The following is a 14,618-nucleotide window of genomic DNA, read 5'->3' on the forward strand; positions in this document are numbered from 1 at the left end:
AGCAAGCAGTACCACAAAAGAATGACGCCCCAGTGGCAGGTTTGGACGACGATAGCGAATATGAGGAGGTCGAGGTGACGGATGACGAAGGGGAAGGTGAAGGCGATGAAGAACATCCCTCCAAACGGCAACGGACTGCAGATCCTGACGCAGACGAAGACGTACCCATGGAATTCACAGAAGCTGATTTTGCAGCTCAATTACAGGCCATGGGAGACGATTACGGCCTTGAACCAGGCGACTACGACGACGGAAACGCTGAAGAATGGCCTGAAGGTGCCGAGGGAGTGCCTCTATCCGAAGACGACGCGAAATACCTGTTCAAAGATCTCTTGAACGACTTCAACATCAACCCATACAGCCCGTGGGAGAAACTCCTGGAGGAAGGCAAAATCATCGATGACTTGCGATATACAGCACTCAGCACTACGAAAGCACGTCGGGATTGCTGGGACGAGTGGACGCGTGAGAAGATCGCGGAGTTGAAGGAGCAACGAGCCAGGCAGGAAAAGCGGGATCCTCGTATTGCTTACATGGCATTCCTGCAAGAAAAGGCGACGCCGAAGCTGTACTGGCCCGAGTTCAAGAGAAAGTACAAGAAGGAGGACGTCATGAAAGATCACAAGATCACCGACAAGGATCGCGAGAAGGCATATCGAGAACACATTGGTCGCCTCAAAATGCCCCAGTCCAAACTCAAGTCCGATCTTACTGCCCTGCTCAAGGCCCAGCCGGTGCACTTACTAAACAACAAGTCGCTATCTACCGGCTTACCCGACCCGGTCCTCACCGACATTCGCTTCATATCCCTCGAGCCCAAGATCCGCGATCCTCTGATCGAGGCTTACGTGAGCAATCTGCCTCCCCCACCAGAGGACCTTGATGCAGCCAAGGACGACGAAGAGCAGCGAAAGCAGCGCGAGTCACGCGAAAAGCGTGAGAAGGCACTGGAGGAGAGAAACCGCGTGGTGGAGGAACAGAAAAAGAAGCGCGATCGAGAGGTGGCGGCTAGTAAAGCCCGATTGAGAGATGAAGAAAGGGAGTTGGAGATGGCCATGAAGGTAGGAAAGCAAGGATTGCAGAGCCAGTTGGCCAGCATGAAGGTTGCAGAAAAGGAACCATGATATTGGGGAAAAACAGATCTTGTATCTGCATATGCATCTATCTAGTATATCTTATTCTAGCGACCAACCGTGGTCGGTTTGTGTCCATATAGACAATCACAGCCCATACATGAAAGTCAACTTCTTGTCTGCGTATCGGCGGTCGTTGAGTCTCTCACTCTCGATCTCCTCCGGTGACATTGTGCGCAATATCGCCTGCTTGCGTTTGTTGACTGCTGCAAGCATGAATCGATAAGACAAATATCCGATCAAGGCGATGGCAAGGAAACCCAGCGTGACGTAAAATGGAAATCTGTAATGGGGCTTGTATCGCTGTCGGTACAACTGCGCCCCGATCACGCCTCCGAGGTTACCGAAACCATTGACGCCAAGCACAAGAGCTCGCTTGCCAGGCTCAGGCGTGTTGCCACTGAGCCATGCCATAGTGAGAGGAGCCGAAATGTATACACCAGATAGGAGCACACAAAGTGAAACGTACTGCCCAGTGCTCGAGGAGATTGTAACGGTAAGGACCAGGCCAATGATACCAATAACCAAACCACCCAAAATGTGATATCCCCGTTCCTTGTAGTGATCCGAACTTAGAGCAAAGGCGTAGAGGCCAAGAGCACCACAGACGAAGGGCGGAACTGTCATCTAGATCGCTCGCAGTCAGTCAAGCCCAGTTGAGACTAAGAAGAAGTAAAACACACCAGGTTGGCAAGGATGGACTCATAACCCAGCCCCTGAACAACAAGGGGCAGGAAAACTGAGAAGGCACCGCTGGGGACACTCGCGCAGATGTTGAGCAGAAGGACAGTCCACAGCTTCCAGTCTTTCATCGTTTCCACGAAATCTCTCTTGCTCAGGCGATTCTCTTCAATACCATCTTCGCTGTACTCATGCTGTACGAACTCGGCGTTGTCTTGCTTCATGCGTTCGACAGCAAACTCTCGTTCATCTGGACGAAGAAACCAAGCAGAGCCAGGGCCTTTAGGTAGCCACAGCCAAGCAATGATAGCAAAGAAGCATGTCAGTGCTCCCTCGATAAGGAAGAGATATTGCCAGTTCTTGAGGCCACCACCACGGAGATGGAAAATGCCGTATGCTTGAAGGAGTAAGTAATTATCTTGAAGAATTGTTATAACCAGAACTCACAGATTGAGCCCGAGAAGGCTCCAGCGATGGCATACTGTCCGTAGAATAGAGCGAGTCTAACACAAAAGTCGTAACGAGGATAGAAGAATGACAAATACGCAACGGCCGTGGGGTAGAAGCCCGCTTCAAAGGCGCCAATGAGCAAACGTGTGGCGATGAGTGCCCCTAGAGTAAGGTCAGAAGAGGTTTGACTATGTGAGAGCGAACGGAAGGGCTACAGACCACGTCCTTTGATGAAAGCTTGACCAATTGTCACTGCACCCCAGCCAAACTGTAGAATGTGTTAGTAACTTCCCGCTCTTAGTCGTGGCACCGTCTAATTACCATTAAAAAGGGGATCCAATGCTTAGCACCAATATAACGGCCAGCTGCGGCAGAAACGGGCTGCAATACAACAAAAGTGACGAAGAATAGAGAGACCGCTTCATTCAAATCATCAGGCTCAGCCCCTATGTCTGTGGTAAAACCTGATAACAAGCTGTCAGAAACCGATCGAGCACGTACAAATGGAAGGGGGCTAGGAGATGTTGATTACCTTGGGTTTCGGCATTACCAACGTTGCCACGATCTAGACCATTGAACAGATATAGAAGTGAAAGAAGCGGAAGCAACGCAAAGTCGAGCTTCTGATTGAGGGCCCGACTTCTCTCTTTGTTCTGCTCGACTGAGTAGGCAGCGGGAAGACTCGATGGAGTCTTGCTCGACTTGGTCGGCTGGAGGGCTTCTCGATCGGACATGGCTGCTTCTGATTCAGTTGTAGTTGTAAATAGTTTGTTTTTCTCCTGAAAAAGGAGGAGACAGGCAAATTCCTTGTAATATACTGCAGATACTACGAACAGTGCATTGGCGTCGTTGCTGGGTTCATATAGGCACGCGTTTGGCAGGCAACTCTCGCTTGCACAGGTCTCTCGAACATTCACACCTGGAGGCTCTTGATGATATCTCCGCCTATATTCCTAAGGCCCAGGGATTAATTGGGGGTCGGGCCAATGATCCGACTTCCAGCAGTTGTCCCAAGAATCTGGTAAGCGTGATCCATGTGTAGGCCCGATCCGGACGTCATTCTGTTTGTCACGGTCGTATATAAACCAAGGTTTGCTGTTGGCCTATCATGAAGTAAGAATCTGACAGCAGACCAGACGCTCGGGATTGAGGCTGACAGGAAGTGCCTCGAATAGGCAGATGCTCAGCGCCACTACTGTAACCTCGATCAAGGTTGCCTGAGCGTTGGGACACAAACTGACCGCATCTTTAGCTCGAGGAAAGCACGTTAAACGTGATGGATGGCTGTATTGGGGTCGAAAAGTAGCGGGAATTGAGCTAAGGAGGCCCATCTTGACTCATTACCAAGGAGCGGGTACTCATAGAACGAATCGACAAGTGCCTCCACAATTACGCGCAAACCAGGGAAGGAATTCTAAGTTTGCCGCGATGAGCAAATCATGTTGCTGATGATCAAGTTCGTTAAGTCGTGGGCTGTGTCGTTAGGGCTGTAAGGCTGACATATACCCCAGAATCCAGGATCCTTCGCGCTGCTTACTGAGAACGTGTTGTTCCACACTTGGCGTTCTGTCGATACGCCTTGATTGCAGCAAGGGCTTATGGTGGCTTAAATGAACGTTCTAGAATAACGCCTCAAGCAAAAGGGGTTACAATATTCTCATGTCGACCGTTGGTCCCTCCAGTGAGCTGAAGTAAAGTTTCCAATGCCTGAAACAGGCACTTCAAGTGAGTGGCAAGATGCACATCCGGCATCCTCATTGATGGCGATCAAGAAACCTCTCCAATAACAGATGCACCAGGCAGGAAGGCTTGCATGAGGAATCAAAGCCTCCAACTGTGCAGGCGATGTAAGACAACCCCCACAGCTATATTAATTCAGTCATATTTCGATATTGTGAATCCGAGCCTCCGTCAGACGATCCAAGGCACCAAGAGGCACGAAAATGCCATATGCTACTGCTATTGGTTGTGTCGTGAAAGAGGTAATGTAACTCTCCAGATTGTCGGGGTTAAGGACCATGCTACAGATCGTCTCACTCGGATTTTGGCATCAGAGATTGGTAAAATATTGGTCAGCCTTCTTCTCAACTTCCTGGGCATAGTTCGACATTCCCGCACGACCGGTGACGCCGTCCTCAGTGATGTAGTGATCGATCAAATCGGGTGACACCCACTCGAAATACACGTTTTTGACAGTGACCAGAGAGTGGGGAACCTCCCTCACAGCTGAGCTGAGGTCTCCCCAAGCTTGCATAACCTCGCATGAATCGTTTTCCTCCTGACCTGGCGGTGCAAAAGGGAGTACCTTCTCTTTCTCTGACAAAATGACAATCTTGGCTTTTGGAGACACGTACTTGGCTGTCAGAACAACAGGCAGAGAACCGACTTTGTTGCTAACCGCGGCTGTTTTGTCGATCAGATCCGCTCCGATGAGCACAATATCTATGTCCTTCGCTGCGATGCCAACACTTGCATCAGTGTGGATTATCAAGCGGGTCTTGGCCTTGGAATTGTTGGCGCATGAAGCAATTGACTGTGCCATCTTGACACCTTCGAAGAGTGGTCGGGATTCGAGCACATGAACCTCCACAGGTCGCGAAGTATTTCCCATAACGTGAGTGATGGCCGAGGTGATAGTTGAACTAGAGGAGAGGGTAAGGATCTTGAGTGGTCCGTCCCCCGATAGATGCTGCTCTATGAAAGCCTGGAACATCGCGCCAGTTCTTGAAGTGGTATTCTGTCGGTCGCGGGCGTAATCCCCCAAGGCTCTGACGATATTATCGATCGAGCTCTTATCTAGTGGACCGCTGGGTGGGATTCCGTCTTGAACTATGTCCAAAGCCGATAGAACAACGTTCAAGATAGACGCGCCCATACTTTCTCGCCCGTTCTTCCACAGGTGCCATCCCGCAAACCTGATATTGTTCCACCACTGAACTTGATCAGTGGAATCGAGTTTCTTAATAACATCGATATAGGTATGGAGAGCCTTGGTAGCTAGCTGGCGCGCTCCGCTTTCGTGATCTTCCTGCAGAGCGACCAAGCCCCGGCTAAGCGTGTTGCCTGCCACTTCGCCCAAGTCAACGTTGAACCACACCCTTCTAAGACTCTCTAGGATGCGCGGAACGCCCTCGAAGTCATCTGAGTCGTTGATTGCGTCTGGATCGAACCATTCGTACCCCTCATGCTCCCAGTCAATTTTGATGCCAGCCTCACCGCGGCCACCGTCGCTCTCGGATTTGAGAACGAAACCGAAAGGGTTGACAGTCCACTCTCTCCCAATAGACTCATCAGCGAACGAGAATGGTTTGCCCTTCCGAAAAAGGCGTAAAGAGTCATGCGTAAGAGTTGTTTCCTCAGCAAGTTCCCTCCAGGCTGTGGCAAGAGGATCCGCGTCAGTGTCATCTACACTTCCAGAAATGCCTGCATATTTGTGCCTTAGTATGTAAGCACGGGTTCACTGATAAGGTAATGCACTTTGCTTACTGATATGTGTTTACGTGACCGCTCCGGCGGAAGAGAGCGACCTGGGGTTTCTTGGCCTCACCCTCAGCGGGGAATCTGAAGATGAAGCTCGTCGCGACGTCTCTGTGTTTGAGAGGTGCCATTCGTGACGAAAGACTGTAGATCTTGGACGGTCAAAGATGACAACGCGAGATCAAGTGCATGCCGCGGGTCGTTTCGGAAGCGAAAAGATGAGACTTTGGGATGCTGAGTAGGATTTTCGTGGGTGAGACAATTGGTACCTTACGCATGAGAACCCAAGGGAGGAAGGAAGATTGCGAGAATACCACATGCTTCATCACATGACTGTCACACGTCACTCTCCTCAATTACATCAAGACAGAAGCGATAATCATGAATTAAGTTACCAGGAATATCCTTGTCTCTCTTATCTCCATGTTTGAATCCGATCATATTCGTGGGGAATCCCAATCTGAACCACGCTTGGGCCGATAGTTCGTTCGCCATTTACCATTAGAGGACATTTAATTGTCCATCATCAACGCCTAAATCATCGTAACTGCATATCCTACATTCAAATGCCCCTTGGACAGTCTCTCAAATATTCATTAGAATAAAACCTCAAAAGAATCAACTTTTGTTCTGTAATAAAAACACAATGTCAGTCGCCAACTTTTGTTGCTTACAGGGCGCCCAACTCCAACTCAAATGAGATACCCATTATTAGATTGCCAATCGACATCAATCCACGAAACCAACTCATTATATAATATGTGGCCTTGATCAACAAGGATAGGCTGCTGAAGTGCCTCTGATGTCAGCTTGTCTGACCATTGCTGTCCCATGTCAACATGTGTTCGATTTGCGATCGGATCGTAGGTTGTCGTAGTCTGTGTCATGTTGACGGAACGTGTTGCAGTGCTCATGTCAACAGGGATAGGAAGACGCTGCACAAGAACGCGAAGGTCCCGAAGTACCGTGGCACAGTCCCGACCGTAGTTGCTACCAACTCGACTCTCATCCTCGAACCTCCCAATCACAAAGTCGAGGTCAAGTGACCGAGCCTTTTCACTCCGAGAAGACGGGCACAGATCCTCTACCAGCTGCTGTAACATCAATACTATGGCAGCGTTGAAAATGAAGTGAAGGCCGGCTTGGAGCAGCTTTCGAGGATGGTTGACAAGTAGGATCTGTCGAGCGAGCTGAATATTGTGTTCTGCTGATGCTATGCATCGCTTCAGTAGAGGGAGTTGTGGATGTGAACTCAAGGAACATTGCCGCGAGACCAGCTTTTCCGCGAATGATTTCTTGACCAAGGCGAAGAAAACGGGGCGGATAGTCAAGATTATTAACTAAAGGACATGTTAGCCCAACCCCAAAAGACATTGAGAAATGGAGAAATTACCTGGTTGTAGTGCATGTGCAGCAAGCAAGTGGCTGGGTCATCGCTCAACCCGTTGCTTGCGAGTTGCACCGTAGGTGGGAGTTTTAGACACCACTCGTCGAGCATACTGATCTCCCCTTCGAGGCTTCTCACAGGTCTTGCGGCGTCTTCTGAGGGGGAAATGCGATATGTATTACACACGATATGGCATGATATCCGCGAAAGCTGGACATGAGCTTTGAGACCATCTGCTGGAGGCATAGACCTATCGAATGAAGTTAGTCAGAGCGAAGGGGCATAGATGGGGGGATACCTACGGAGCATCGCAAGGAAGCGGTAACCGAATTGCATCGTCCATGATGGTCGGGGGTCTCCCCATGAGGCAGCTTAAATAGCGATCCAATACATAAAGTGTCCAGAATACGCGTTTGCCACTCTCGTCAAGCCAGCCCCTATGTGCGCCGTGCATGATGCTGATATGCATAGCGTTGCTCACGCAGATATATGCGGCATCACGGCGATTCATCTCTATCAGGTAAAACCCCATCAATGTCAACACCGATACTTCGTTGGGCGTAAAGCGTGTAATGTCAAGCGGGTTCCCTAGGAGCATACGGGCCCGGCTGAAGTAGTTCTCACTGAGATGAGGGTCTATAGAGATATCCTGAGGCGGCATAATCATAGCTTGAGATACCACAGCAAATGCTGTCTGATAGAAAGCCAAATGACGGCACTTGGCGAGACGCAAGTTTGCCGAGTCTCGTTCCATGGAGGGGATTGTCGGTGCTGAAGAGAGATCCCCCCACCAGTAGATTCCTCCACTTGGCCAATGGCAGTTACCGTCTTGGATGAAATAACGAAGCTCGGATAGCATTGAGTCCATCTCTGGGGGTGTAGGAAACCATGTCGGGTCAACATCTCGATCATGCAAAGGTCGCGAGTCGTAGGTCTGGTAACGACCAAGACTTGACAAGAATGCACTTCCATCCGAGCCTGGGCGCAGACTTTGATATGCAAGAGGCAGAACTGTAGTCATGAATTCCTTCAAGTAGTCGAGGAAAGTTGCGCCACTCGTCTCACCCAGGAAACGAGCATAGCCGTCAGGGTCATGTAACAGACGACCTTCGGTTGAGACCAAGTTCTCTTCATCATCCTGCCGATTTTGAGGCGTCGCCCCAGGATGTGATAGCTGGATAGAATGTGTTCGTGATAGTCCATAACTGGGTTCCTGTATTCGAGTATCTGATAGCTGAGCTTGAAGATGGAGATGAGGCGGTTGTTGCTGGAATTGTCTATGTATACTGGGATATTGAAGCTGAGGAAGCTCAGGCGGCACTCGCCCGATATGCGCTGCCGCATCTATCGTTGGCGTTGTCTGTGCCGCTAGACTAACGGCCGATGATCCAATGTCATGGTTAGAAGCGGTCCAACCAAGCAAATCTGAAAGTTCTTGGCGGCTTGCGGAATCCGGGACGGCGTTTGATACAGCTGCTGGGACAGTGTCTCGAAGAACGCGTTCATAGAGATCGACCTTGTGTTTCAAATCCTCGAGCTCTGAGCGCGTGATGCTCACCTTCTCAACAGGCAGAGGATATATGCAGTCGCGTGAAGAGGATTGGCATTGGCGACACGGGTGCTCGCCAGAGCATCTGACTCTTCTCACATTGCAAGCATTGCACCTTTTCAGCGAGACGTGTGTTAGATAAAGACGCGAGCTTTTATGATGATATGATTGATAAGTCAGTGACTTGAGGGGGGAACCTCAGTCAAGCTTGACGTCTGCCGAAACGCAGGAATAATTGAGTATAATTGAAGTGGAATTGATACATCGATAGATGGTACATAAAAGATCAATATAAACAAACCCATTGCAGGATATATCGATTGAATAGCTACAGTAGTGTGGTACTGTAGACGGGTAGACACATGGAAACTAATCAACTTACGCTGTAGCGACACGCTTGCGATGCTCGGGAGCAACCTTGTGCCGGCGGGGATTGACAGGAAGCCGTCGAGGAGTATGGGAGGCAGAGGCAGAAACAGAGACAGAAGCCCGAGGTCGAGCCGATTGTGGTCCAGTTGCATTCGTATTCGCAGTTGGGCCAGAGTCGTCGGGCTGCTTCATGGCTTAGTCGTTCGTGAGTTTCCGTTTCCAAGAGGAGAACACTCGTCGTTTACTCTCAGAGACTGAGAACCAGTCAGCCCCTGCCTGCTAAGAACCTACCAAGAGTGCTGTTACCAGTGCTAGGTTAGTACCACTCTAGGGGCCGCCGCTCAGAAAAGATTGCATTGGATGTCCCCCACCCGAAAGGATTCTCATAATACTGTCCAAGCAAAGATGTTCAACCGTTGGTGCGGAAATCTGGGAGGGAAGCCGGAATCAGTCAATCAATTATGGAGATTTCATATCGCCAAAAATATCACCTCGACCTGGACCGCCCTCGCTTGCGGCACGGTTCGTTGAACCCTGTAGACTATTTCGACTGCTGCGCTCCGCTCTGCTCTGCCTACGGCAATGGCCCAAGCAACAAGGCCTGCACAGACTTTACTCTGATTTTTAAGTTCTGTTCACGGCTTTTCCCTCCAAAGAAAGACACTCTCAGACTTCTCGGTTGGTATGCCCGCTGTGTGTATGTATTATCAATGTGCATGCTGACACATGGTTGATCTCTGTTTGATAACTCCAACGCTAAGCCGAGGTAGTACTCTTTAACCTGCATGGAATAAGACGGAACAACGTCGCTTGACAAGGGCTTGCAACCTTGTCAGCTTCATCTCAAGACTTGACCGTTGATTGCTTACACAAGCAAAACTCTTTACCTCCTGCATAAAACTCAATAGGGGAACTCGTTGAGTGTCAATAGCAGTGATGTTGTTGGGCTATGCTTTTGATGCATACCTACCATGCTTAGACCTTTTTATTCGTGCCAAAAACGACGACCCTTGTTGTAAAAGATCTTGGCATACTCTTTGCAGTTTCTTTACATTGCTAGTCTGTCCTGCATCAGTGGGCAACTATAGACCACAAGGGAAGAGAATCCGTTTCTCAGCAGGTGGATGTGTAGCCAAATGCTGGGATGACCGGCCCGCCTTTGCATGGCATCTCGACAGCGTGAAACTCTTACAGCGGTCTTTCCGAGATATGAAATAATGACTCAACATCAGCGAGTCAATTTCAAGTGAAAGCATGGGGGGCCTCGCTGTTGGCTGGGGCAAATTGTAAGAGGCCCGTTCAAGCACAAGCATGTCATGCGCTTCCATACAGTCCTCATAGCTCTGCCTAAAAGATGACATTGCCGGCCGGGCGATTCCCATCGTTATTGCCAATTCCAGAGGCTCACTCCGTTTGGTGTAACGGAGATACTACGTTAAACGGTCAACAATAACACTTGGTGCAGAGTTGGCCAAGACGATGAAGTCATCCCGAGTACTGAATCTTACGGCAACTATCCCACGAGGGAGTATCACTGGAAATCAAAAACACAAAACGGGCAGTCGATGGACTGGAGTTCGTGAAATGGGCGACATGCAGCGTGATGCCGACTTATATCGGGCGGTGTTAAGCCCTTGGTATTAGGCGCAGTACCCGAGAAGCGGCCCGTAACAGTGTGTTGGAAATGTGGCAACTTGAATAAGCTTAAGGAGATATACCAAAATGAGGAGTTGCGACCTGTCAAGAATAGCCGCGATACTGAGATGTGACAATGGATGCATGGCACACAGAGAATGGAAATTGGAGATTGTAAATATTTTTTCAATGCCGTGGTGGGGCTCTAACAAAATCTACAGAACACCAAAAGAGATAACTGAAATCCAACTTTTGTCTGCTAATTCGCAGTATGTACTGCAAACGATGATGACGATAATAAATAACAGAGGATATAGTAAATAAAAAATGACTTAAGCGGCAAGACTGCTCATTTCAGTCCAGTCAGCTATTTTCGCTGCCCTTGCAAACCCATTACAAACGTAGGTATCCATTCATTCGTGCTGTCATAACATTTATTGCTTGAAAATAGATTGAACAATCTCGCCTGAACGAGTGCCCAGGACGGAGAGGAGGGTATCGCTCAGCTAGAGACAATGTTAGTATCTATTGAATGAACAGTTCGCGGTGGATCACTTACCCCGTGAGTACCCTCGCAGCAGCCCTGCAGCCAGACGCCAGAGTCGTCGGCAACAGTGCCAGGGGAGAACTTGACTCGGTAGTCCCTTCCAACTGCCAGCTTACGCTCGCCATCTTGTGTCTCGACGTTCCAGCCGTTGACACCCTTGGGGGACTCGTTGCGTCCCGATACGGTCTTGGGGAGCATTGTCCAGGCGTCCTTGAGCATGTCGACGTGAGCGCTTCGCTTGTAACCGGTAGCAGCAACGATCAGATCAACATCAAAAGTCTCCTGGTCGACGAAGCCATCGAGAGGACCATCGTTCACGCGTTGGACCTTGATCTCGAGAGCGTCACCCTTGGTGTCGACGCTGGCAATCTCACGGCCAGCGAGAATTCTGTGGGGCCACTGTGTCTCATCGTCGCTGATCTCACGCTTCTGGTCATACATCTTCTCGAAGAGGTGCTCAATGAGCTCCAGGCGAACAACACCGTAGTTGGTGGCGCGAGCCTCAGTCAAAAGAGTCTCACGAGCCCTGACAGATCGTGGCCACAGGTTGTCAATGTACTCGGGGTTGAAGATGGAGTTGACGCTGTACGTCATCGTCAGCAGAGGTTCCTATAATGAGCAACTGTGCACAACTTACAATGGAGAGTCATCACTGGGGCGCAGGAACTCCTGGCGCATGATAAGGTAGGTCTTGGAGTTGGGGTACAGGTTCTGGACGTTATTGAAGATCTCAGCGGCACTCTGGCCAGCACCGATAACAGCAACGCGGTAAGGAGCGTTCTGCTTGGCTAGGATCTGAGGGGCGTAGTTGGCGAATTGAGAAGAGTGCAGGACACGAGGGTGCTTAGCAGGGAGGCTCTTGGGGAGCGAAGGCTGGCCACCAGCAGCAACAAGGACGTGACGGCTGCGGAAAGATTGGACCTGGCCAGTCTTGCCATTGCGAGCCTGAACGGTAAAAGTCTTGACGGCACCGGCCTCCTTGCTCTCGGGGGAGATAGAGAGAACCTCGTTGTTGTAGCTCACAACATGGTCAAACCAAGAAGAGCACCAGCGAAGGTAGTCCTCGTATTCAGTACGGGCAGGGAGGAAAGTGCTCAAGTTGGTAAAGTCAACGAGGCGACCCTGACGGTGGAGGTAGTTAAGGAAAGTAAACTCAGATCGGGGGTTGCGAAGAGTGGCCAGATCCTTGATGAAGGAGATTTGCATCTTGGCTCCAGGGAGCAGCATACCGGCATGCCAAGCGAACTTGGTCTGCTTCTCCAGGAAAAGGACCTTGGGAGCTGCGCCATCAGGGCGAAGCTTCTTGCCCTCGGCGATGGCATCGTGAATAGCGACGGCTACAGCCAAAGATGCGGGGCCGAAGCCAGCACAGATGAGGTCAAACTCAGAATCCGCAGGAGCGGACTCGAGATAAGGAGATCTCTCCTTGTGAACTCGGGGTCCATGGCGGGCAGCAGGAGCAGCTCCGTTTCCGTTGCTGTTGCTGTTGCCGTTGACATGGCCGTTGTGGCCGTTAGTAATACCGTTGGTGCCATTTGTACCGTTGTGACCGTTGGTGGTACCGTTGGAGACCGGGGCCTCGGAGCCGTTGAATGAAACCTCGCTGTGGGGTGACATGATGACTGATTGCTGTTGAAGAGGGGAATATGTCTAAAATTGCAGTAGAATCCTTAAATGCAGGCCAAATTTTATAGCACAAACTTTGTGTCTATGAAACTTGGCGTATTGAAAGTCGTGACGTGTGAGAAACCGGGAAGAGGTCCACCAAGTGAATGGGAGGCTGTGAGGAATAAAACCGGTTTGCAGAATCTCTTATTCCTTCTCTCGAATCAGGTATTACTCAATCTGGTCAGTATGGTGCACAGATTGGAAAATTGATGCAGATGAGCTTCATATAATGGATGAAAGGTCGAATGAAGCTTCCAATGTCCGGATTGTGGTAGAGACAAAAGTGACACTATCAGGGTCTAACTCTGAAGAGATATGTTAAAGAGCTTTAGGTAGTACCACCGAGGCTTGGGAGAAGCTTCGTCAATGAAGATAGAAAGAACAGAAGAACGGAGTAGTTCCGAAAGACGGGGGAGATATGGCATTTTGTAGTTCAGACGGGGATGGGATCTACAAGCTATTTCGTCGGTCCTATATTGCGTGCCAAACTCTTATTCGGAGTCAAACTAAGCTACAGACCCTCAAAAGAAGCAAGCAAGAAAGTACAGTACATACAAGCTCACGGCGAAGCTGTAGTCGAGCGAGGTACACTGCATTACATGACGAAACGCCTGCTGGCGCTGGACACGCCTCATTAGGTACATGGAGGAGGCGGATACGAGTACATGGAGGTTCTCCATGGCTAATACAACCTCGTCAAGCTTGTACGTACATACTTGGGGAGGTACATTTGCGATGGAGCCATGATACATAAAAACCCTCCATGATGGAGACACTACTATGCTGAGCTGGGAAGAACACAACTAGCTAGCCCACTGGAGACTGGGCTTTTGCTCTCAGTGATGGTCATCCTGGGCTGGGCTGGGCCGAGCACGGCGGCCAAGCCAAGACGTGGAGCCGCGGTTGCCAAGCAAGCAAAAAGCATAGCGAGCGGCAGAATGGAAGCCGGGTCAGGCCAGAAATACAACAGAACGTGAATTAGATTGGTGACGGAATCCATTGCTGTTAACGTCAGTCAACGTGACTCTGGTTAGTAGGTAGTGAATGGGGCCAGGACTAAGCCCAAGCCTAGGCCCTGTAGAGGGTGGGATCGGGAAATGGTGGGGGGTGGGCTAAATGCCCTGCTGCAGAGAAAACACCAACCTTTTCGAGCTTTAGCTCGGAGGGGTCTTGTAAGCCATTTTGGGCTTCTATTTTTTTTTTTTTTTTTTTTTTTTCGGTTTTCGTGACTGTTTCAGTTTCTCTGTTGAAGCTTTGCCTGTGTTGGACCTCGTGAAGTGGGAGAACGAGCATAGCACTCATATACCAAACCTGCGATATTCTCATCGTAATTCTCAGGACTCATGTTGACCCTCGATCAACTGAAGCAGCGATCATCATAAGAGTGTTCCAAAGACATAGACACAACATGGTTAAAGGATTGCCTCATGCAGGCCCCGTCTGGGCTGGGTTCTGATGGTTGTGTCAAAACTTCAAAGGCTCTGTCAGCCGCTGCATGATGGGCGACACGATGCAATAAGACGACAGGCTAGGCCAGTCATCGGACTGCAAGGGATGAAAAATGGATGGAAAATGTCTCGCAGTCAATGGCTCTGCGGCCTAATCCTCCACGTCCATGGCCGCGGCGTGCCTCGTGGACCCTCCTCGTGGGACTTCATCAACGCCGTGAAGTTCCGTAGCGCATGAGTGAGCTTCGAGGCGCCACTGCCCACTCATCATCTC

At 50.0% G+C, this 14,618-nt stretch overlaps 7 protein-coding genes across 8 annotated transcripts in view; 4 read left to right on the plus strand and 3 right to left on the minus strand.

Annotated features, from left to right (window-relative positions):
- The window catches only part of FOXG_06444 (uncharacterized protein), a 1,988-nt gene extending 839 nt beyond the window's left edge, over positions 1-1,149 (plus strand). Inside the window, exon 2 of the mRNA XM_018385114.1 lies at positions 10-1,149. Within this exon, the coding sequence (XP_018242311.1) occupies positions 10-1,124 (1,115 nt within the window). The 3' untranslated portion in view covers positions 1,125-1,149. The remainder of the gene's footprint in view (positions 1-9) is intronic.
- FOXG_06445 (uncharacterized protein) lies at positions 1-3,837 on the minus strand. The gene is made up of 6 exons (XM_018385115.1): positions 2,797-3,837; positions 2,586-2,728; positions 2,484-2,532; positions 2,262-2,426; positions 1,817-2,211; positions 1-1,760 (listed from the first exon to the last, which is right to left on the minus strand). The coding sequence occupies exons 1-6, from the start codon at positions 2,996-2,998 to the stop codon at positions 1,221-1,223; spliced, it is 1,494 nt and encodes a 497-aa protein (XP_018242312.1). The 5' UTR covers positions 2,999-3,837; the 3' UTR covers positions 1-1,220.
- A 477-nt stretch (positions 3,838-4,314) lies between these two features.
- On the minus strand, positions 4,315-7,996 carry FOXG_06446 (uncharacterized protein; the record flags this gene model as incomplete). Its single annotated transcript, XM_018385116.1, has 5 exons — positions 4,315-5,577; positions 5,765-5,885; positions 6,561-6,954; positions 7,242-7,378; positions 7,431-7,996. The coding sequence occupies 5 exons, from the start codon at positions 7,994-7,996 to the stop codon at positions 4,315-4,317; spliced, it is 2,481 nt and encodes an 826-aa protein (XP_018242313.1).
- FOXG_19249 (uncharacterized protein) lies at positions 4,524-6,183 on the plus strand. Its single transcript, XM_018399445.1, has one exon. It carries the CDS (start codon positions 5,381-5,383, stop codon positions 5,711-5,713), a length of 333 nt encoding a protein of 110 aa, XP_018242314.1. The 5' UTR covers positions 4,524-5,380; the 3' UTR covers positions 5,714-6,183.
- Positions 7,997-9,904: 1,908 nt separating the features above from the next.
- On the minus strand, positions 9,905-13,676 carry FOXG_06447 (L-ornithine N5-oxygenase). Of its 2 annotated transcripts, XM_018385117.1 has the most exons (3): positions 11,866-13,676; positions 11,241-11,811; positions 9,905-11,187 (listed from the first exon to the last, which is right to left on the minus strand). In XM_018385117.1, exons 1-3 carry the CDS (start codon positions 12,843-12,845, stop codon positions 11,116-11,118), a joined length of 1,623 nt encoding a protein of 540 aa, XP_018242315.1. In that variant the 5' UTR covers positions 12,846-13,676; the 3' UTR covers positions 9,905-11,115. The 2 variants fall into 2 exon arrangements, with proteins under 2 accessions (XP_018242315.1, XP_018242316.1); XM_018385118.1 differs by having other exon boundaries at positions 9,905-11,811; positions 11,866-13,395.
- Positions 13,677-13,738: 62 nt separating this feature from the next.
- Positions 13,739-13,873, plus strand: FOXG_19250 (uncharacterized protein; the record flags this gene model as incomplete). Its single annotated transcript, XM_018399446.1, has 1 exon — positions 13,739-13,873. One exon carries the CDS (start codon positions 13,739-13,741, stop codon positions 13,871-13,873), a length of 135 nt encoding a protein of 44 aa, XP_018242317.1.
- Positions 13,874-14,089: 216 nt separating this feature from the next.
- Positions 14,090-14,618, plus strand: FOXG_19251 (uncharacterized protein). The gene has a single exon (XM_018399447.1). It carries the CDS (start codon positions 14,352-14,354, stop codon positions 14,580-14,582), a length of 231 nt encoding a protein of 76 aa, XP_018242318.1. The 5' UTR covers positions 14,090-14,351; the 3' UTR covers positions 14,583-14,618.

Source organism: Fusarium oxysporum, chromosome 2 (genome assembly GCF_000149955.1).
Source record: "Fusarium oxysporum f. sp. lycopersici 4287 chromosome 2, whole genome shotgun sequence".
Lineage (NCBI taxonomy): Eukaryota > Fungi > Ascomycota > Sordariomycetes > Hypocreales > Nectriaceae > Fusarium > Fusarium oxysporum.

Coding starts and splice junctions, on each gene's coding strand:
- FOXG_19249 (XM_018399445.1), top strand. CDS start 5,381: ATGCGCGGAACGCCCTCGAAGTCATCTGAGTCGTTGATTGCGTCTGGA.
- FOXG_06447 (XM_018385117.1), bottom strand. CDS start 12,845: ATGTCACCCCACAGCGAGGTTTCATTCAACGGCTCCGAGGCCCCGGTC. Junction 11,812..11,865: donor CCCAGTGATGACTCTCCATT/GTAAGTTGTGCA, acceptor GATGACGTACAG/CGTCAACTCCATCTTCAACC. Junction 11,188..11,240: donor GCTGCGAGGGTACTCACGGG/GTAAGTGATCCA, acceptor CATTGTCTCTAG/CTGAGCGATACCCTCCTCTC.
- FOXG_06445 (XM_018385115.1), bottom strand. CDS start 2,998: ATGTCCGATCGAGAAGCCCTCCAGCCGACCAAGTCGAGCAAGACTCCA. Junction 2,729..2,796: donor TGGTAATGCCGAAACCCAAG/GTAATCAACATC, acceptor GCTTGTTATCAG/GTTTTACCACAGACATAGGG. Junction 2,427..2,483: donor AGCTTTCATCAAAGGACGTG/GTCTGTAGCCCT, acceptor ACCTTACTCTAG/GGGCACTCATCGCCACACGT.
- FOXG_19251 (XM_018399447.1), top strand. CDS start 14,352: ATGGTTGTGTCAAAACTTCAAAGGCTCTGTCAGCCGCTGCATGATGGG.